The sequence below is a fragment of the Macrobrachium rosenbergii genome, chromosome 28 (assembly GCF_040412425.1).
Source record: "Macrobrachium rosenbergii isolate ZJJX-2024 chromosome 28, ASM4041242v1, whole genome shotgun sequence".
Lineage (NCBI taxonomy): Eukaryota > Metazoa > Arthropoda > Malacostraca > Decapoda > Palaemonidae > Macrobrachium > Macrobrachium rosenbergii.
Window position 1 is genome coordinate 1,666,078 of NC_089768.1, and position 23,052 is coordinate 1,689,129.

General features: G+C 41.8%; 1 protein-coding gene and 1 long non-coding RNA gene across 2 annotated transcripts in view; both read left to right on the top strand.

Annotated features, from left to right (window-relative positions):
* The window catches only part of LOC136853975 (fucose-1-phosphate guanylyltransferase-like), a 79,537-nt gene that overhangs the window by 35,460 nt on the left and 21,025 nt on the right, over positions 1-23,052 (top strand). The window contains exons 3-4 of the mRNA XM_067129894.1: positions 10,855-10,990; positions 16,660-16,728. Coding sequence (XP_066985995.1) covers positions 10,855-10,990; positions 16,660-16,728 — 205 coding nt within the window. The remainder of the gene's footprint in view (positions 1-10,854; positions 10,991-16,659; positions 16,729-23,052) is intronic.
* Positions 20,153-23,043, top strand: LOC136853972 (uncharacterized). Its single transcript, XR_010857589.1, has 2 exons — positions 20,153-22,123; positions 22,329-23,043. It is a non-coding gene; the product is annotated as an uncharacterized lncRNA (long non-coding RNA).

Below are 23,052 nucleotides of genomic sequence, written 5' to 3' on the forward strand. Positions count from 1 at the left end.
ATTATTTTAAACAAATAAATTCTTTCCCTAATCTTTTGTAAGAAGCTTGAAGGCAAAAGCTGTCAGACATGTCATTTAACATGACAAGAAGGGGGAGTGTTGCTGATCAGGGGTCAAAGATTTCTCTCTCTCTCTTTCTCTGTCTATGATAATTCATAAAAAATTTCACTCGTAAGTAAGGACAACTGTTCTCTCTCTCTCTCTCTCTCTCTCTCTCTCTCTCTCTCTCTCTCTCTCTCTCTCTCTCTCTCTGTCTATGATAATTCATAAAAAATTTCACTCATAAGTAAGGACAACTGTTATCTCTCTCTCTCTCTCTCTCTCTCTCTCTCTCTCTCTCTCTCTCTCTCTCTCTCTCTCTCTCTCTCTCTCTCTCTGTCTACGATAATTCATAAAAAATTTCACTCGTAAGTAAGGACAGCTGTTATCTCTCTCTGTCTCTCTTGTTCGTAGTTAGCGCAACCTACATATTACTGTTTCTCTGTATGTCTTTAACTGTACAGTAGATAATTTTAAATTGATCTAATTTTACCTTTACCGTCTACAAACTGTATGCCATTCTAAAACATAGAGACATAGAGCATTTCAGAACAAAGAGAAAGAGACGGAATAAAGAAGTTTTTAAAAGGGAGGTTGAGAACACTTCTAAAAATAGATCGATGGAATGGGATGAGAGAGAAATAGTATACTAATGTTCACTCTCCCATATTTTTACATTAGCTATTTATTTCTTTTTTTAAGGGTACAGTAATGTATTGAACTAACTTTTAAATGGAATTACAGTAACTTTAATTTCATGTAAAAGTTAATACCAAATTTCCATCTTTTGATATCTAACATAAGAATAACTCTCTCTCTCTCTCTCTCTCTCTCTCTCTCTCTCTCTCTCTCTCTCTCTCTCTCTCTCTCTCTCTCTCTCTCTCTCTCTCTCTCTCTCATTCATAGTTAGCACTCACACATTTTTACAACTTATTATTTCTCTGTACATCTTTACCTGTACAGTAGATAGTTTAAATTGATCTAATTTTACCCATACCATCTATGAACTGTAAATGCGCTACTGTGGCAAATACGTTCTAAATCATAGAGACATAATAACTAAGAGTTGTATTAGTCAAGATAAAAACACTGTTTGTTCATGAAAAGCATTTCAGACAGAGAAAGAGACGTAGAATGAAGCTTTTAAAAAGAGGTTGAGAAGACTTCTAAAAATAAATCGGTCAGAAGGGGAGAGAGACAGAAATTCTCTTCTAACTCTCAATTTTTATGTTAACCATTTATTTCTTTTTTGATGGCTAATGTATTTAGCTAACTTTTAAATGAAATTACAGTAACTTTAATTTCATTTAAAAGTTAACTTTACAATTTGGGAGCATGATTAGGGTCTTATTTAGTGTTTAAACTTTAGAAACAAGCATTTATTAGCATTTTTAGAGACTGTGCCGAACTTACATGAAAATTCACCTTGTGTGAGGGGTTCTGGAACCTAACCTCGCATAAGGTTGGGGTATGACTGTGTGTGTATGTATATATATATATATATATATATATATATATATATATATATATATATATATATATATGTATGTATATATATGTATATATATGTATATATATGTATATATATGTATATGTATATATATGTATATATATGTATATATATGTATATATATATATATATATATATATATATATATATATATATATATATATATATATATATATATATATATATATATATATATATATATATATATATATATATATATATATATATATATATAAATATAAATATATAAATATATAAATATATATATATATATATATATATATATATATATATATATATATATATATATATATATATATATATATATATATATATATATATATATATATATATATATATATATATATATATATATATATATATATATATTTCTGAGTCCAGTCCTGTCAGCCGGTGAAATTCCATTACAGCACGAATTTCTAGGTATAACAATGCTAGATATACCAGAGAAAAAGAGCTTTCAGGAAAGCTGGGGTTACTACCCCAGTCGACCGTCTTTAGAAGACGTCGGTATAATGAAGGGTGAGTGAAATACCACTACCACGGAAATATACTCGAAAGATCTCTCCTTATCAAAACCCCCGTAAAAGAGCGGTGAGCCGTTACAGCTCCCACACTCTACACCCGCCAGGATGGCGACACCAGCGCCACCTGCTTCATTCCATTTTCTAGCACGTGATTCGCTCGCTTTTTTGTGTGCTCGTCCCTATTTTGGATTTATTTTTCTTCATCTACGATGGTTTCGAGCACCTTTTCCATCTCTAAGTTAAGTACCATCTTCTTGTGGGGCTTTTGATCTATTGTTGGCTGTTTTGGTCTCGTATTTTCATAAATATTGAGATCTTCGTATGACGCCACGGCGTCCCCTATCAGCCATGGCGAGCGCGAGGCGACTCCTTCTGTTCTTTCGGTCGGAGTTTTCTCCCAGTCGCTATATATTTATTTAGATTTTTGCCCTTGACTTCCTTCCTGGTGGTTCCGTGCGATGGCTCTCCCTCCACTTTATTTTTTTGTTTTGCATAAGGAGTTGCCCCATCCTGTACCCCCACCAGGTCGGGTTCCTTTTCATTTAGTCTCATAGGCTATTATGTTATTATTGAAGATGGTGCTCTTAAATTGGGTTAATGTTTTTAGTTTTATTTGTTTTTGGTTGTGTAGTTTGCCTCTGATGAGCCCTATAAATGTTTCGAATTACTCTCGTGGTAGGCTACACTTCGTGTGAACATAATTTTATTTTCTGTGATGGTCATAGTGTAGGCTCCATCCCTTGCCCTGGGTGTGGAGATCAGGTTGAGGGAGTTTTGTTGCTGTTCCTCAGGGTCCGTTTGTGGGTCAGAGTGAGCCCCTTAGTCCTCTTCCCCCAATTTCGGAGGAATCGAGTTCTTTGGACGTGTTCCTCTAGGCTAGTCGCCTTCTTATCCCCTGATCGTTCCCTGCTGGCTCTCGGCACAAAATTTTTCTCCCTGTTGGTTACTCCTCTCCCTTTTCACCCCTCTCTCCCTCCTAACCTATACTAGGTTTGGATTTATTAGGCTACGCCTAGGAGATATTGGGCTTTGGGCTGTGTAGCTCCCTGAGTAGGCTTCCTTCCAAGTTCCTTGGGAAGGAAGGTTGCAGTTGAGCGGGTATCATGTTCTCCTTGTCTCCTCTCCCCTTCTGGTAGCCTACTCCTCTCCACTACCCCCTCAGCCTTGCGACTCGTGCGGGTGACGCTAGATGGCGTTTTCTCCGAGTCAGGACTTCTCTTATTGGTTGAGAGATTCGCTCCTCCCATGTCGTCCCCAGCTTCGCTGTGGTGGGGTGGGTGGTTCGTTTGCTCGGCGTGTTCGGATCCTGTCTCGCCTCGTCTCCCCATCGGGCTCGAAGTTTGGGTTTAGGTGTGGCCCTCACCGTATATTATGGACATTGTTCCTTTACCCATTCGCTTCCGGCGGGGAGATAGGTGTGAAATGGTTCCATGTAATGCTAGTATTCGGACCCCGGAGGGTTACCATCATTATTAATTTTGTTTATTGTTATTATTATTATAATTTATTGTTATTATTATTATTATTTTGTTTTACCATTTACGTGATTCCGGTCCCACACCTGGGGCTCCGCCGTTATTTTTCTGGCAGCCCTTATGGTTGGTTCCTGGTTTCTCGTTCCTTCATTCCCGGAGCCCTCCGGGTATGAATCCTAAACTTCCGCTCGTTGCATTTAAAGCTTATTGGCCCAGTTTTTATTTGGTAGTTCTTCTACACCGGAGTATTCCGGTTGTAGTTGAGTTTCCGGCCTTGCCGGCTTTATTTTGCTTAGAGTGTGAGGTTCATGTACTGTTACTTTTACAGACTGTGCGTTGTGAGGAGCCGGGGTGTACCGCCTCCTTCAACAACCCTACGGGCACGTGGTGTCGGACCCACGCTGGTTGTGCGGTCCGCCAGACGACCTGGTTGTTTGGCACCCCGATGGCTGTGAGGTTTGCTTCGCTTCTTTCCTCAACCATCCAAGACGAGTCGGTAAGTGAAAGTCTTCTTTCCTCCGTCCATGCTCCTCATACGTTACGCTGATTATATCTTCCGCCGGTCTTTGCATTCGGACTAACCACAGGTTTCCTTGCAGGCGGATGAAAATTCCAAGAAGTCTGCCTTGGAATCCCTCCGGCCTGGGTGGCTGGGTTCGCAGAAATGTTCCGTCGGGAAGCCCTACGCCTCGACGCCAGGTTGAGGGATCTGCTTTACCCCGGCGCACGGGTGGCCGCAGCAGTTCCGGAAGAACTTGCCACCCCTATTATCCAGCAGATCCTCGATGCGACCCAGCCACCTCAAGTGGACATTTTGTACGCCGAGGTCTCGGAGGATGTTGCCGCACTAAATCTCGACTTGGAACCTATGAATACGGAGCAGGACCAGGTGGTAAGTGGAGAGGTAAGTGAGGAGGTTGGGGCGGGCCCTCTTTGTTTAACTCCCTGATTCATCTATGTCATCTTTTCAGGTTTTGTGAAGTCTTCTTCTTTGGGTGATAGAGCTCCGTCTGCTATCCCCAAGTTGAAGACTTCATGGAAGGCGAAGGGCTATAAGTCCTCGTCTTCTAAGAAGGCATTGCCCTTCCCCCCGTCGAAGGCTAAGGTCCCAGGACCGGTAGCCTCCGGGAGTAAGTCTAGCTCCTCCAGCAAGGGCGCGAGTAAGTGGGCTGCAAAACCAAGCCCTCCTCCCCAGCCTCTTTTTGACGCACAGGCCCTGGCCACTGAACTGTACAAACAGTTCACGCAGGATCTAGACTCGAGGTTTGAGAAGATCTCCGAAAAGTTTGCCACTTATGACAGTGTACTGGAAGGTTTGGCTCGCCAACCTAAAGCCGAACCGCAGTACTCTATCCCCGACACTGCGGACCTCCCGCCGTTTGATGTCGGAAACCCTTGGCGGTTCGCACTCCGGGCCATCCAACATGATGGCAAACTCACCTTAGACGGTCTGGGCACGAGACGGTTGGAGGAGTTGGAGTTCTTCCCCGATCTCTTGCCCCCTTATCCTGGCTTCGTGAGGCTTACCAAAGAAGCCTGGATTCGATCAGACAAGGTTCCTAGGGAAACTGTCATCATCCCTAGAGACCAAGCCCAGTCGGCTCTCCCACGCACTCTGACGGAGTGGCAGGCAGTGAACACAAAATTGTCCCCTTTCAAGGGCAATTTCACGATGTTCACCCTAGGTGAAGATCTTCCCACTCCTTGTATGGATAAAATTGCTCTGGCCACGACCGAGCATGCCTCGATGGGAACCCCTTTCCTCAATTGAGGGAAACAGACCCTACTTCCTGGTATTCCCAGGAAGTAACGAGTTCTGGTGGACGCCCGTCCACTTTCACTGTAGGCAAGCTGGACCCTCTTTGCGCTTCCACGCAGTTTAGTGAGCAACTCCCTAAGCTGCCGGAATCTTTGTTAAAGGCGGAGTTTGAGACCCGGACTAAGTTAGCCCGGTCCTTGAGCTCCGGCTGTCTTACCGAGGCTACTGCCGTCTCCGCCTCGGACGAGCCCTTTTTCCAGGTCCTGGCTAAGTCTTTCCTGGCGACCTTCCAGTTAGACTTGCATGAGTTTGTTATGGCTAGGCTGGAATGTAGAAAGTTTATTTTTGCTGACGCTACAATCCGCCACGAGCCTAACAAGCTCATTAAAAGTTCAATCTGGGGACCTAACCTCTTCCCTGAAGGAGAGGTTACATCCGTCATGTCCGAGCTACACGGGCCAATCAGAGTCTTCGTGCTCGGTGGGAATTCCCACTTATAAGCGCAAGACCCCAGAATCAGCCGGCCCCCAGACGAGAGGAGGAAAAAGGTTCAGGAGGCATAAGAGGCCTCATCAGGCGATGGTTCAAGCCGTCCCGGTCTCGGCAGTGGCCCAGCCATCTACCTCTAAGTCCCAACCCCAGCAGTATGTTTTGGTTCAACCAGCGGCGCCTCCTATGTATCCTCACCAGCATACAACCCTACATATGAAGGTCGTGGATTTTTTTCACGGCCTCAACAGGGTGGCAGGGGAGGAAGGGGCAAGGCCCCCACAGAGGAAAATCAACACCACCCCAAGGGGGAGAGGTCGTGGTAGAGGGAACAAACCCGCTCCCTCCCACTGAGAAAACGCAGGTAGGCGGTCGCCTGTATTGGTTCAGGGACCAGTGGACCTTCAGCCCGTGGGCACACAGCATTGTGTCCAAGGGACTGGGGTGGAGCTGGATCAAGAATCCTCCCCTCCAAACAGATTTTACCAGCCACCCACATCAATCCTACAGGATTATGTAAAAGGATTGCTCAACAAACGAGCAATAAAGAAAGCAAGGCACCTAAAATTTCAAGGCAGGCTATTCACTGTTCCCAAAAAGGCTCCGATCAGCTAAGAGTGATCCTGGATCTGTCGCGTCTAAATCTCTACATAAAATGCGACAAGTTTCGCATGCTTACGGTAGCTCAGGTCCGGACTCTACTTCGCGTGGAGCCGTCACCACCTCTATCGATCTTTCAGACGCTTATTATCACGTCCCAGTTGCGCAGAACTTCTCTCAGTTCCTCGGTTTCAGACTCGGGAACCAAGCCTACTCCTTCAGGGTCATGCCCTTCGGTCTGAACATTGCACCCAGGATATTCACCAAGCTGGCGGATACGGTAGTACAGCAGCTCCGGTCCCAAGGAATCTCCTAGCAGCGCACCTGGACGACTGGATAATCTGGGCTCCAACTGTGCCGGAGTGTCAGAAAGCCACGTCCATAGTCACCAATTTCCTAGAGTCATTGGGTTTTCAGCTGAACAGGGAGAAGTCCCGCCTGACTCCGGAGTCTCGGTTTCAGTGGCTGGGTCTTCAGTGGGACCTGTCCTCCCACACGTTGTCTCTCCCTCCTTCCAAGAGGAAAGAGATAGCGTCTCTCACCAAGAGGTTTCTCAAAAATCAGTCAGCATCCCGCCGGTCCCAGGAAAGGGTCCTCGGGTCTCTCCAGTTTGCTTCAGTAACAGACCTGCTCTTGAAAGCCAAGTTAAAGGACATAAACAGGGTGTGGCGGAGCCGAGCAAACACCAAGCTCAGGGACAGGGTCTCCTCTATCCCTCGGATCTTAAAGACAAGGCTTCGGCCTTGGACCACAGTCAAGGGCCTGTCCAAAGCAGTCCCACTTCAGTTTCCCCCTCCGGCACTAGTTATCCACACAGACGCTTCTCTAAGCGGCTGGGGGGGATATTCACCAAAACAAAAAGTACAGGGAACGTGGTCCACAATGTTTCAGCAGTTCCATATAAACACCCTGGAAGCCATGGCGGTCTTTCTGACGCTGAAGAAAATCCGCCCTCCCAATCGGATTCATATCAGGTTGGTGCTAGACAGCGCAGTGGTGGTTCATTGCATCAACAGGGGCGGCTCCAAATCAGGTCGGGTAAACCAAGTAATGGTAGCTATCTTCTCCCTGGCGAACAAGCACGGTTGGCACCTGTCAGCCACCCACCTGGCAGGCGTCCGGAACGTGGTGGCGGATTCTCTGTCCAGGACTACTCCGTTGGAGACGGAGTGGTCCCTGGACGCGGAATCTTTTCAGTGGGTTTGCCGCCAGGTTCCGGGACTCCAAGTGGATCTGTTCGCAACAGAGAGCAACTTCAAGCTCCCTGTTACGTAGCCCCAACCTGGACCCTCAGGCGTTACCACAGACGCAATGACAGTAGATTGGAACAGTTGGGAGAGAATTTATCTGTTCCTCCAATAAATTTGCTGCTGAAAGTTTTACACAAACTGAGGACATTCAAAGGTCAACCAGCTCTGGTAGCCCCTATTGGCCGAAGAGCAATTGGTTCCTCTCCTTCAGGAACTGGGCTTGCGGAGTCTTCGGATTCCCAAGCCCATTCTGACCCAGACAGTACAAACCAAGACTGTGTCGGCTTCCTCAAGCTTTATGGTCTTTATAAAGTTCGCAGCTCAAAAAGGAGCAAACATTGACCCTGTCAACACTCTGTTTTTAGAATCCGATAAAAGAGATTCTACTATTAGGCAATATGACTCAGCAGTCAAGAAGTTAGCCTCCTTCCTGAAAGCTTCTGAAGCCAAAATTATGACGACTAATTTAGGAGTTTCCTTCTTTAGGTCACTGTTTGAGAAAGGCCTGGCTCCGCCACTATTACCACAGTCAAGTCGGCATTGAAGAAAGTATTTCTTTACGGCTTTAAAATTGACCTTACAGATTCTTATTTTTCATCCATCCCCAGAGCATGTGCTCGTCTGAGGCCAGTTTCACGTCCACATTCGGTTACTTGGTTTCTCAACGACGTCCTTAAATTAGCGTCAGAGTTGGATAACTTAAATTGCTCTTATCAAGATCTGTTAAGAAAAACTTTATTTTTACTTAGTTTGGCTTCAGGTGCTAGAATTTCAGAGCTGTCAGCTCTCACTAGAGGTGGTAATTTTGTTAACTTCCTCCCATCCGGAGAGAAGTCCTCCTCTCCCCTGGCCCTGGTTTTTTAGCTAAAAACGAAGACCCACAGGACAGGTGGTCTCCTGGGAAGGTGGTGCCCTTCCTCAAGATCAATCTTTATGTCCAGTCCATACACTTAAATCTTATCTCTCAAGAACTCCACAGAGTAAGTCGGGTCCTCTTTTATCAGGGAGAAAGGTGGTACTCTTTCCTTTAATGGTATAAGACAACAGATTCTGTATTTCATTAAACAAGCCAACCCAGACTCAGTTCCTAAAGTTCATGATATTCGAGCAGTGGCTACTTCTACTAATTATTTTCATAATATGGACTTTTCAGAGTTGTCAAAATATACGGGTTGGAAATCACCTCTAGTGTTTAAACGCCACTATTTAAAAAATCACTCAAGCCCTGAAATATTCTACTGTAGCAGTGGAAGTGTCATCTCCCACATTAAATAATTATATACTTTACTTTTCCCCCCCGCCCGCCTACCTCATTTGCTTTTCTGCTTGTTTTCCTGGTAGTTTATGCCTCACTGCCTAGCTCTTCATGTTGATATGTTTGTGTTTTATGATGGAAAACTGTAACCTGATTAGCCATAATTGTTTCGTTTGCGGGGTACTGGACAGTTTTTGTTGGCTCCACGTACTTTAGATATTTGTGTGTGTTATTTTCATTAGTCTTGCCTCTTACATGTTTAAGCCTAAGTTTACATATATAGTTTTTTTAAGTTGTATTTTTTGTTCTGTGCACATTTCATGTTTCACTACTTTTGAGTAATTTTAAGATTTTTGAGGTTTTCTACCCAGTCAGGAGACCTCCAGTGTTTGGTAGTGTTAAGTTTATTGGTGTGCCTTAAAGTTAAGTTGCTTTACTTTTAAGTATTCTTGCTTCATGGAAGAGATTCTTTAATTAAATTATTTTCGTTACAATTTTGCCTTTTCTTCAGGTTACCCCCCCTTGTTTTCCAGTAGTAGCAGTCTTGGCATGATTCTCTATCACTATTTCACCGGCTGACACGGGACTGGACTCAGAAAAGGGATTTTGACAGAGGAAAAATCTATTTCTGAGGAAGGTCCCGTGTCACCCGGTGACCCTCCCTGTCTAGTCTAGTACTCCTCCTTCTTGCACATGCCAAGTCTGGGGTTAGTGCTAGCATGGAATGAAGCAGGTGGCGCTGGTGTCGCCGTCCTGGCGGGTGTAGAGTGTGGGAGCTGTAACGGCTCACCGCTCTTTACGGGGTTTTGATAAGGAGAGATCTTTCGGTATATTTCCGTGGTAGTGGTATTTCACTCACCCTTCATTATACCGACGTCTTCTAAAGACGGTCGACTGGGGGTAGTAACCCCAGCTTTCCTGAAAGCTCTTTTTCTCTGGTATATCTAGCATTGTTATACCTAGAAATTCGTGCTGTAATGGAATTTCACCGGGTGACACGGGACCTTCCTCAGAAATAGATTTTTCCTCTGTCAAAACCCCTTATATATATATATATATATATATATATATATATATATATATATATACTGTATATATATTAAATATATGTAAAGTGGGATTCGCTACTGAAGTCGCATGCATCTATTGTGATTTTTTAAGTATACACACATATATATATTAGAAAGTTTTGTATTTATGCATATGTAATGAATCTACATTACAGATACTGTCATGTAAAAGATTTTCTTTTGTGCAACAATGTCAAACAGTTTGTTAGTATCCCATGACAAATGTATGAGACATTGTTGTATTCTGTTGTGTTTTTTGAACCAAACTCTCTCAAGAAATTAGCAGAGCCTCCCAATTTTAGTCTACTACTTTTCCACTTCAGTATTTTGTCTGAAGTTTTTATAAACATTTTTACCATTGTAGCACTTGGTAACCTAACTTATCAAATTGAAACAGTCTACAGTGGTGGGAAAGCTAGACTTCCATATTTGTGATGAAAAATGTTAATGTTAGTAATTTTTGATTGGCATAGTGGAGTTACGCCTAAAGATTGAGCATTGCCCTAATAAAATATCATGGTGGATGTTCAGTCTGTAAGTTACTTGAGCTGTTTTTTCAAGAATAACCATCTCAGCTAACTGGTCTTAGAGCTGTTTTTTCAAGAATAACCATCTCAGCTAACTGGTCTTAGAGCAAATGGTTTGCAGAAATTATTTTACTCTTATGATACAAAAGTTGTGCAAAGTGTTTCATGGTTTGCCAGCTTCCCAGTTGGCATTAATAATGGCTGCTTCAAAAGCTTAAATGATTGTTGTAGTTTTAGTAGATATTCCTGTCTTGATGATAAAAGTCTATTTGTAAGGTGTAAACCGATGATTATGGATAAGCACTTATAACTTTCATCATTCATTTTTCCAGGTCCCAGTCCTTGTGGTAGCTGATCCGGATGGCGAGAAATTAGGTGTTGGTGGCTCTACTTTACATATTCTGAAAGAGTTATTGAAGGACTATGGTGATAGTCTTTATTCAAAGAAAATTCTTATTATCCATTCAGGTAAATGGCAATTGCATTACTTCAAGATTTCCTTACAGGTAGGCAGCAGCAAGTTGCTGTGGACGGGATCTTTAGTGAACCAAGACCTATTGTGTCTGGAGTTCCACAGGGCAGTGTTCTTGGTCCACTGTTATTTTTAATATATAAATGTGGTATGATTGTTGGCCTGGAAAACAAAATTGATCAGTATGCCGATGATGCAACTTGCGTGTGTAGCCAAGCCTCCACATATGAGAAATGAAGCTGCCCTCAGCCTTAATCGGGACATGGACTCGATCAGTGAATGGTGTAGTTATTGGAGTATGAGGCTGAACTCCACTAAAACAAAAACATTATTGATTAGAAGATCTCATACAGATTTTCCACCCCATCCTTCCCTTCAGGTGGATGGAACTTTGCTGAATGACTCTGAAGCTATAACTATTGTAAGTGTAACTTTTGACTCGCATCTAACTTTTGAGAAACATCTAATGAAAATTTCAGCAAATGCTGCACGAGTGTTAGGTAATGTTCGTAAGGTCTCCTATGTTTATAAGTGATAAAATCAATGCAACATGTTTTAGGTCATTTGTACTTCTTTTTCTAGTAAGGTCTCCTATATTTATAAGTGATAAAATCAATGCAACATGTTTTAGGTCATTTGTACTTCTTTTACTAGAATACTGTTCACCAGTGTGGATGTCTGCTTCTGCCTGAGATTTATCTCTTTTAGATAGAGTTGTTTGTGATGGTAGGTTTCTGTTTCCTAATGCTGTAGTAGCAGTTATGACTTGGACCATCGATGGATGGTCTCTTGTTTGTCACTTTTTCATAAGTTGTATTTCAACAGAGATCTCTCACATTCACAATTGATCCCTGATTCCCTTCATCTGCCTAGAGCAATCAGATTTGTTGAACAGCAACACCAATATCCAGTAAATGTGCCTCGCTGTTGAACTTCTCAGTTCCTGAGGATCTTTATTCCTCACACGGTTAGACTGTGGAACAGCCTCCCTGATGATGTCATGCAATTGGAACTTCAGAAATTCAAGCGAAGATGCAATGCAATACTACCCTAATACTATTTTCTTTGCATTTAATACATATCTGTTTAGTAATTTATTAATTTATTTTTTCATTTTTAATAAGTGAGATCTCTTCTTTCTGTATTTCCCTTTGCTTCCTCTTACTTCTTCCTAATGAATACCATATTCTTTGGAAGCTTGAATTTCAAGTCAATGGACCCTGTGGGCTTGTTCCACATGAATAGGTTGGATCGGCTGAATAGTAATGATAATAATGCCGACTACAGACATTGCTTTTCTAATCTCTGATCAGCCTTTTGACTGGTTAGATGAAGTTTGAGACCCTAATTACTGTTTAATGTAAGTGGTGGTTAATTAATAAATTAAGGATCCTCAAAAGGGAGTACCCATTCTCTCACCTGCACTTTGTCCTTAACTTTCTTATCAAGAAAGGTTCTTCATGTTGGTCATCTTACTCATGTGTTCACCTGTTTTATTTTGTGGTTTCATTATCCACAGGTGACTGTAATGGCTCCCCATGTTAACCCTTAAACGCCTATTGGACGTATCATACGTCGACTAAAATTGTCTGTTGGGTGCCGAGTGGACGTACCGTACGTCAACTACAAAAAATTTCAACCTTCGGTCAACTTTGACTCAACCGAAATGGTCGAAAAATGCAATTGTAAGCTAAAACTTTTACATTCTAGTAATATTCAATCATGTACCTTCATTTTGCAACAAATTGGAAGTCTCTAGCACAATATTTCGATTTATGGTGAATTTTTGAAAAAAAAATTTTTCTTATGCATGGGCGGTAACTCAGCCGAAAATTTCAGAAATTCTTTCGTCATTTTGTCGTAATTTTTGCACTGTTCTATATTAGCCGTTACATAAAGTTTTATATATGAAAATGTGCGCAATTTCATGTACAATACAGCAAAATACAACCCATGGTTGTAGCTTTTATCAGTTTGGAAATATTTTCATATAAACCACGATAACTGCCAAAATTTCAACCTTCAGTCAACTTGACTCGACCGAAATGGTAAAAACGCAATTTTAAGCTAAAACTCTTACGATCTAGTAATATTCAATCATTTACCTTCATTTTGCAAACCAATTGGAAGTCTCTAGCACAATATTTCGATTTATGATGAATTTTTGAAAAACTTTTTCCTTACGTCCGCAAGAAATTCTTTCACACGTTGTCGTAATGTTTGCACTGTTTTATATTAGCCGTTACATAAAGTTTTATATATGGAAATGTGCGCAATTTCATGTAGAATACAACAGAAAATAACTCATGGTTGTAGCTTTTATCAGTTTTGAAATATTTTCATATAAATCACGATAACTGCCAAAATTTCAAGTTCAAATCAACTTTAACTCGACCGAAATGGTAAAAACGCACTTATAAGCTAAAACTCTTACATTCTAGTAATATTCAATCATGTACCTTCATTTTGCAACAAACTGGAAGTCTCTAGCACAATATTTCGATTTATGGTGAATTTCTGAAAAAAAAATTTCTCCTTACGTCTCATGCGCAAGAGTAACTCTGCCAACATCTCAGAAATTCTTTCGTCATGTTGTTGTAATGTTTGCATCGTTTTACATTAGTCGTTACATAAACTTTTATATATGAAAATGTGCGTTTCATGTAGAATACAACAGAAAATAGCTCATGGTTGTAGCTTTTATCAGTTTTGAAATATTTTCACATAAATCACGATAACTGCCAAAATTTCAACCTTCGGTCAACTTTTAACTCGACCGAAATGGTAAAAACGCAATTGTAAGCTAAAACTCTTACATTCTAGTAATATTCAATTGTTTAACTTCATTTTGCAATAAATTGGAAGTCTCTAGCACAGTATTTCGATTTATGGTGAATTTTAAAAAAACATTTTCTTTACGTCTCATGCTGTAACTCGGCCAACCTCTCGGAAATTCTTTCGTCTTGTTGTCGTAATATGTGCACCGCTTTATATTAGTCGTTACATAAAGTTTTATATATGAAAATGTGCACAATTTCATGTACAATACAACAAAAAATAACTCATGGTTTTAGCTTTTATCGGTTTTGAAATATTTCCATATAAATCACGATAAATAGAAAAAATTTGACTTTCGGTCAACTTTAACTCGACCGAAATGGTCGAAAACTGCAATTGTAAGCTAAAACACTTACAGTCTAGTAATATTCAATCAATTAGCTTCATTTTTCAACAAAGGGGAAGTCTCTAGCACAATATTTCGATTTATGGTGAATTTTTGAAAAAAACATTTTTTTACGTCCGAGCGTTACGAATTTATGCATCATTTTGTGATAATATTTTCTCTGTGTTGCTTTGATCGTCTTAAAATTTGTTATATACCAAAATCATTGCAATTTAGTGTACAACACAACTAAATCATAGATATTTTTTTTCATTTCTGATGGTTGCATACTAAACTTCAGGCAATGACAAAAAAATGAGCCAAAAATGAACTCTTAATCTTAAAAACTAAGCGTGCTGTGATTTTTTGAAAAACTTTTTTCCGCTTCTCTTGGCGCTAACTCACCGAACGCCAACATACGGGAGACGTTTTTGTAAATAGGGCTTGGCGTTAAAGGGTTAAAAGATTTTTTAATGGGCATATGAAAATCAATTTTTCTGTTTGTCATATTATAAAGTTTGAATTGAATGTTACTTCTGAAGGGAAACTGTGTCAAAATCCTGAACCAAGGTCACAGCAAACAGTGGTAGGAAATTCTTGTTTGGGGAATAACAAGTAATGCAGGAATGTTAGAGCGTATGTTTACCCCAAAATTAAGGTATATTGTGAACCTGAACCAAAATTATGTGGTTAAGGTCAAGGTCACAAGCAATGTTAACAAGGAAATTCTTATTTGGCACATAACTTTATAATGCGAGACTGGCATAAACTCATATGTCACACTAAAGTTGCTAAGATGTTTTGTGAATCCTAATCAATGAATTTGGAAAAGGTCAGACCGTAGACTAATTTGATTCTTGAGGATTCAGGGCTGTTCCTTGCAGTCATGGCATCCATCCTCTTGTTACCTTCTTAGAGGTAGATAATACTGAGTGGATTTTCCAAAAATTTCTCCCTCTGAGTATCTGGTAAGGGGTGGTGGCCACTGGTTTCAGGGCACCAATAGTTCATCGTTGGTTGAATCATCAGAGGACATCACCAGAGCCAGGAAGATGGTGTTATTGCTCAGCTAGACCTTGATCCTACACGTTCATGTGGTGATCTACCTTGGGGTGAATGTTGCTACGAATAAATAGGATGCATTGACTAAGAACCTCTCTGACCTTCTGACCTCAGACTTCAGAGGCCTGAGCCTTCAGTCATGGCATTACTGAGACCTCTTATGATAATTCTGTTAAGACTTGAGACTCCAACTAGTACAGTAGTTGAGTACTCATATAGCAGTGGACATCGACACATCAGCAGCCATAGTTTGACTAATAGAGGACAGGATGAGTAGATTGCTCTCTTGACCCAGCAGTTTCAGCATTGCTCAGACCCTATGGTTGAGTTGGGCAGCCTTTGATCAATTATCTTGTGTGCTTACTGAAGCGCGTCCTTCACAGCTGCCTCAGCTTGATGACACTCTAGTAGCAGCTATCAAAATATGGTCAGCAATATCACTTCTAAATGATCCTCTGGCTTTAGCTTTGGAAGAGGTCTGGGAGGATCATCAGTAATGGTAAGACTGTGGTCACCTCTCAAGTAGAGTGCCTTTGGTTTTACTCTAGAGATTTCAGTGTGATGATCAGTCCCTCCAGTAGAGGTGCTGAGAGAATTGGATGCATCTCAGACAGGTGGAAGTTGCAATTCTTTTTCTTCTGCTTTTGAGGCATGTCTGGATATTGCGCTACCACGGATTTAGGTTGTTGAAAGTTAGTGGGTTTTTTAAACTAATATATATATTTAGGGTTTACAATTCCATGACTTATATTAATTTATTTCTTGGAAATTTTCTTAATTATAAGTATGATGGATGAAAATTGAGTAAGTTGTAAGGTTGGGACAATCTATACTTATTTACACCATACTTCCTGATGTTTTGTGATTCTCAACTATTTTTTTTTATTAAGTGCTTGGTCGTCTTTTCTTGATAATAAGACTCAATTGTTTGAGAGCTATACTTATAAATTTATTGTGTTTTTCCTCTAGATGCCTGGGTGTTTTGAGTAAATATCCTCTTCACAAGGTCTTTAGAATGTAGTGATGTATTATGGTTTGTTGAAGAACCTGTACGTTTTCCTCACTATTTTTTTTATTTTCCTTATTGTTAGGCTAGTTTTATCTTAAACATACTACATGGTAATGAGTTTGAATAATTATTTTACTGTTTAGAGTTTATTCATATAGATTTAACAACAATAGCTAATCTATCAAGACAAAAAATTTTTGCAATGACACTTATTTTAGATTAATACAATGGTGCTGATCACCTTTGTTGCTTGTCTCTATACTGTAGTATAAAATTTTTATGTAATCTAAATCATGTGGCATATTACTGGTCAAAAATCATATTTAATTTAGAAAATGTGTACTTAATGTGGCATTAAGTTATTTTTAGAAGTAGATGGAAGTTCATTTAATCATTCTGAAATGAAAAGAAAAAGTTTTCTCTCATTTCAGGAGGCAGCAGTCAAAGATTGCCAAGTTACAGTGTACTTGGGAAGATATTCACTCCAGTTCCATGTACAGGTAGGCTATCTTGCCCCGTAATATGGAGGATTTTTTCACTACTGGCATTTGATGTATCAACTAAAGTAAAAGCCAGGCTCTTTGTAGCTAAGCCCCACCCACTGCACACCAGTGATTGGCTAGCTCTTAAAAGGTGAACGACGTCACACTAGGTAACAGTCTGTATGATTACCATTACAGATTTTACTCCGTTCGGTAATGTTGAGCTCTATGCATGAATGATGACACCACAGATTTGAGTTCCCGGAGTTCTGAAGCATGCAATTGACATCTCTGATGAAAGATATGTTAAATTATATCATATAATTTTTTTTCTTTTGATCATGCGCAGCCTAAATGCACAAGCATCTTGCTTTTTATTTTTGTTGTAGGCCTACATGAGTGGTTCTACATAAACCACATTATTAATTGAAATGAAGCATAGACTTATGGAGCCAGTTCCGATATTAGGGAATTAATTCATCATAATCCTGCATGTCAAATGTTAATATTATTGTGAGATTAGGCTTACATATCAAATTCCTATATTTTGAGGCAATGACTAGGCAGAGGCCTACATGTCAGTTTTTTATATTTTGAGGCAATGACAGGATATAGGCCTACTCATCAATTTCTTATATTTTGAGGCGATAAGAAGGCACGGGCCTACATATCAAATTCTTATACTTTGAGGCAATGATGCGGCATAAGCCTATATTGTCATTTTCTTATTGCAAACAGTTTTCTTTCCTGTATCTGTTAGAAATAGAGTAGCTTCTAATTCTTATGGTAACTTCGACCCCGCTGTACATAATGTATTTGCATACAGTGGAATGTACACATTTAAGCACGTGCATATACTGTACACATACATGTGTACATGCGTTGATGGCCATAATAATTGTAACGCTACGTATACCACAGAGAATAAAATTAAAGTGTGGGCATGTAGCCAATAGCACATATAGATTGATCATAGGGTTGTCTCATGGCCTGCCTTACACAATTTTCACACTGCTCTCAATAAATTATGTAGAAAATATGTTTACAAAAGGGATAATGAATCATATTGCTGTGATGATTAAATATAATTTTTAAACATCTAACTTACCTGGTAGTTATATATATAGCTTAAGTCCCTGACGTCACGGCAGAATTTCAAAAACTCGCGGCAATTGCCGATCGGTAGTCAGGTGAACCACCTGTGCGCCCTCTACCCAGGTACCTGGAACCATTCCAACTATTCCTCAGATCTTCCCTGCCGCTGTGTCGGTAACATCGATGGAATTTCGCTTAGAGCCTGTGTTTTTTCGCAACTTATTTTGGTGAAGTACACTTTGGCTTGGCTTTCGCTTGTTCGCTTTTGGATTTTCTTATAACATATCTGACTTCATCGAGTGTGAAAATGTGTGTGTGGGGATGCAAGCGGCTTGCTAAAGTCTCCTTGGATCCCCACTTAGTATGTCTGAAGAACGGGAATGGAAGACCGGCTGAGAAGAGCCAAGAGTACTGTTTCTCACTCTTCTTGATATAACCAGGGAATAGTTAATTCTTTTCCCCTTGCTAACTATCCTATTGATCCTTCTCCCGTAGTGGTAGTCTCTGAACCCTCTACTGAAACAGGTAAGGACCTAATACTTAATGATTTGTTGGCTGCCATTCAGACCCTGGCCCAACAGGTAAAATCCCTCTCAGAAGACAGGGATAATATGTGATCGACAATAAGAGATCTAAAGAATACAAGTGTTAATATGTTGTTAGTGCAAGTGCAGTGGAGGGTGCGACCGCTCGGTCCTGTTGTGCTCCTAGTCCTAGACCTCTTCCAAGCTCACCAACCCCTGTGAGAAGGAAAGTCGACAGACGAAGGGAGGCAAAAGGCTTTAGCTACCGAGCAGTGACGTCCCCTCGAGCGTACCTGTTGACGTTTCCCAGGGCGCTCACCCTCGCCATAGGAAAGCGAGGTTAAAGTGTTTTTTCGTCCACGGTTGCTGTCGTCAACCGGAGGAAGCTTTTTGACCGATGTCGCACAGGCGCCAGTTCTTAAGTAACCTCTAGGTTTGACGGGACAGCGAAAGTGAGAAGCTGGGCGCCAGGACGTCGAAAGAAGTTGGACGCCAGGACGTCAGGCGTAGAGAAGCTGGACGCCAGGACGTCAAGTGTCGAGAAGTTAGACGCCAGGACGTCAGGCGTCATGAAGCTGGACGCCAAGACATTAAGCTTCAAGAAAATGGACGCCAACACGCCACTGGACGCCAGGACGCCAGGCGTCAAGATGATATTTTGAAAGACGTCGCTACTTCCGTCTTCGGAAAATCGGAAGAAGAGAATGATAATATCCCGCATTCTTCTGTGAATCCTATTGTAGAGATTTCTGACGAAGACAATATAAAAGGCCATCAGCTTTTATCAGACTTGAAAAGGCTTATGAAGCTATTTTCGGAAATTTTTTCCAGAGAAATTTATCCTGACTGCTCCTCGTTCCCCGCCTTCAGAATTTACTCTTGTGAAGGCGTCTAAGAGGGCAGAATTTACGCAGAATGGATACTTTCGAAGGAGAAACAATGAAAGACAGCCTTTGTTTTTCCTCCAACCAAACTAGCTCAAGGTCTAGCGTTTAGTATCAAACTGGAGAATCGTTCGGCCTTGAAATACTTGCCCCTTCCCAGGAACCTTCTCGAATCTTGTTGACTCTTCTCGTCGAGTGGCCATGGGGAAAACGAAGTTGTTGGTCGATATCAGAATTGGACCACCCCCTCAAAAGAATTTGGAGATTTAGGAAGGAAGATGGAATTATTCAACACGACTTACACCGAAGAACTCATATATCTGATGTCGTGTATGGATAAAGGAATCGGAGATAGTTCCAACGAATCAACTGCACCTTTCTCAGCGGGAATCCTGAAGAAAAGGGCCCAGCTTTGCTCTTTCCTGGCTAATGGGGTCACGTCCAATCAAAATCAGAACTGATTTATACCCCTTCTTTCCTCTCACCTCTTCTCTCAAGATTTGGTAAAGAGGCCTTTTCATCTTTGGCCCAGAAAACCACGTAAGATTTAATATCTAAAACAGCAGGAAAAGTCCTACCTACGACTTTCATCGCTAAAAAGGGTAAGGCTGAGATTCCTGTGTTTCAGGTATCTCAGCTCTTTCGTGGTCGGCCCTCCAATAGAGGTTCCTCTAGGGCGGGTAGATGAATGGCAACGAGAAGAGGCTCTACACAGGGAAGAATGAGGACCTGCCTTTCTTCTCCTGCAGACTGCGGTAGGAGCCAGACTGTCCAGCCTGAGTAGGCCCCCTCTAGTAACAAGACAATTCGACCTTTCTGCCAAATGCAACGACAGAACCAAGGCAAAGGCTCTACAGCAACAAGTGTCTATGATGTTGCAAAAGGAGACCAGACAGAGAGTTCAGGATCCGAATTCCCCAGGATTCTACATTCGGTTATTTGTGATCCCCAAATGCTTGGGGGGTTAGAGACCGGTGCTAGATGGGATTGCACTCAACTTTTTTGTGCAATAAACAAAGGTCGCTATGGAAACGACAAAATCGGTTCTAGCAGCGGTCAGACAGCATGACTGGATGGCCTCACTGGACCTCCAGGATGTGTATTTTCACATCACCATGCACCCGAACTCCAAGAATTTTCTGAAGTTCGTCCACGGGAAAGGTTTTCCAGTTTCGGTCTCTCTGTTTTTGACCTAAACAGACAGGGCTGACGTCTGGCTCTGGAGCCGAGACCTCTCAAGAGCAAGTTACTCAATATTGAGGGACGTCATGATAAGACTTCATAGACTACAGATTGTAGCCACTGGAGCAGCCCAGAGCTCTTCCCTTCCAGCCCCAAGGGTAGCTCTCCTACTAAGAACAAACGTAGACAGCTCTGTTCAGTCAGGATACCAGGCTGCAAGAGCGTGGCGGACACTGTGCTGCCTTCCGTACATCCTCCTCTTCCTCCTTCGGATTGGTACTCGTCTGCTGACCCCCTCCACAGTCCATTATTGACGATGAGGAGGAAATAATTGCCGTAGTTGAGGCTTCCCCAGCCTGTTCCCAACAGCAGGAAGCCCCGCATATAGCTTTACTACAAAATATGCAGCAGACTTTGTCTTCCCTGGTGCAAGCGTGACAACCAGGCAAAGAGAAGAAGCATAATAGACGTCCAACTAAAGCTTCTAGACGTCCAGAAGTTTAAGACGCTGATCGTAGTGAATGAAACTCTAGACGCTGGATGCAGTGGCGTCAAGCATCTAGGAGTGAAACACCATGACGACAAGCGTCAATGAACCCAAGACGTCAAGCGTCAAGGCATTGGACGTCAGGACGTCAGGCTTCAAGATATTGGAAGCCAAGACGTGGAGTTAGCTCAGGACGCAAGATGCACTGGCATCAAGCGTCTAACAAAGAATTAGGTCTACTGATAAACAGATAGAAATCTCAGCTGATCCCATCCCAAGAGGTTCTATACCTTAGGATGAAGATTCAGAGTCAGGATTTTCAGGTTTTTCCATTTATTGCAAAGACAGGACAAGCCTTAAGAAAATTTCAGAACTTTATAAAGAGACAGTCATGCTTGGCAAAGGAATAGATGAGTCTGCTGGGAACCCTTTCCTCGCTGGAACGGTTTGTCTCATTTGAGAGGTTAATTCTATGCCCGTTACAGTTTCATCTAAATCGGAACTGGGACAAGGAAATAGAACTGGAGACCAAGTGCATCCCCATTTCGGAACCCGTCAAGCTCCAGGAGGTCCCTTTTCTATATTAGAGGAACCCAGACCTAGTGTTGTTATCCGACGCGTCGGACTCAGTATAGGGAGCAACACGTGGGAAATAAAGTCTTGGGCTCCTGTACCAGAGAGCAGGAGAAGTTAAACATCAATTAGAAGGAACTAACTGCGATCCTTCTAGCTCTCAGGAAGTTCGAACATAGTGGGGAACAGAGAGGTGCAGGTCAACATCGACAACACGGCAGCGTTGGCCTACATCAGCAAATAAGGGGGCACTCACTCCAGGTCTCTATACGAGACAACAAGAGAACCTCTTCTTTGGGCAAAGGAGGAGAATGTAAAACTAGTAACCCACTCTATCCAAGGGGAGAAAAAATGTGAGGGCGGACATTCTGAGCAGGAAATAAAGTCCTCTCAACAGAATGAACGCTACATCAGGACTTTGGGGACGTCCTTGCATAGATCTTTTCGCCACAGCGCAAACGAAGAGGCTGGAAACTTACTGCTCTCCAGTACCAGATCCCGGGGCTATATACATAGACACGTTCCTGGTGGACTGGTCCAACTTGGACGTGTATGCATTTCCCTCTTTCAAGATAATACACAGGGTACTGAAAAAATTTGTGTCACATGAGAGGACCGGAATGACCCTTGTGGCCCCTTACTGAACGACAAGAGATTGGTTCACAGAGGTACTAGAATGGATGGTGGACATCCCGAGTAGCTTACCTCAGAGAGTAGATCTACTCAAACAACCCCACTTGGAAAGATATTACCAAAACCTACAAGCGCTACTAGTAACTGCCTTCGGACTATCGGAAAACTCACAAGAGCCAGAAGTTTTTCGAAGGAGACAGCTGGCGCTATCGCAAATCAAGGAGGTTATCCACCATTAAGGTATACCAATCCAAGTGGGAGGTATTTAGAGGATGGTGCAAGGACAACCATGTGTCCTCTTCCAATATTTCTGTAACCCAAATTTGTATATAAAGAACTCACCAGCATGGAACCTAGACGTGGTCCTGAGGTTCCTCATGGGGAGTAGGTTCGATCCCTTACAGAGGACATCTTTAAAGGACCTCACCATGAAAACTCTTTTCTTGGTCAGTTTGGCCGCAGCGAAAAGAGTTAGTGAGATACATGCTCTCAGCAAGAATATAGATTTTATGCAAGGCAAGGCAATCTGCTCACTGCAACTAGGCTTCCTTGCAAAAAATGAATACTCGTCACAACCCTGGCCCAGAACGTTCGAGATTCCGGACATAACAGGGGAGGAGAGAGAGAGAGAGTCCTATTCCCGGTAAGGGCTCTAAGGCTCTACCTGGATAGGACAAAGGACTTAAGAAGGAATTCAGAAGGGCTTTGGTGCTCAGTCAAAAAGCTCTCTGTATAGATGTCGAAGAATGCTCTGTTTTATTTTATCAGACAGTTGATAAAAGAAGCACATATGGAATGTAGAGAGATAGACTACAAGATTCTGAAAGTAAATACTCACGAGGTCAGGGCAGTAGCAACCTCTGTAGCTCTTAAACAGAACAGGTCCCTGCAGAGTATCTTGGACACGACCTTCTGGAGAAGCAAGTTAGTATTTGCCTCTCACTATCTAAAACAAGTCCAGACA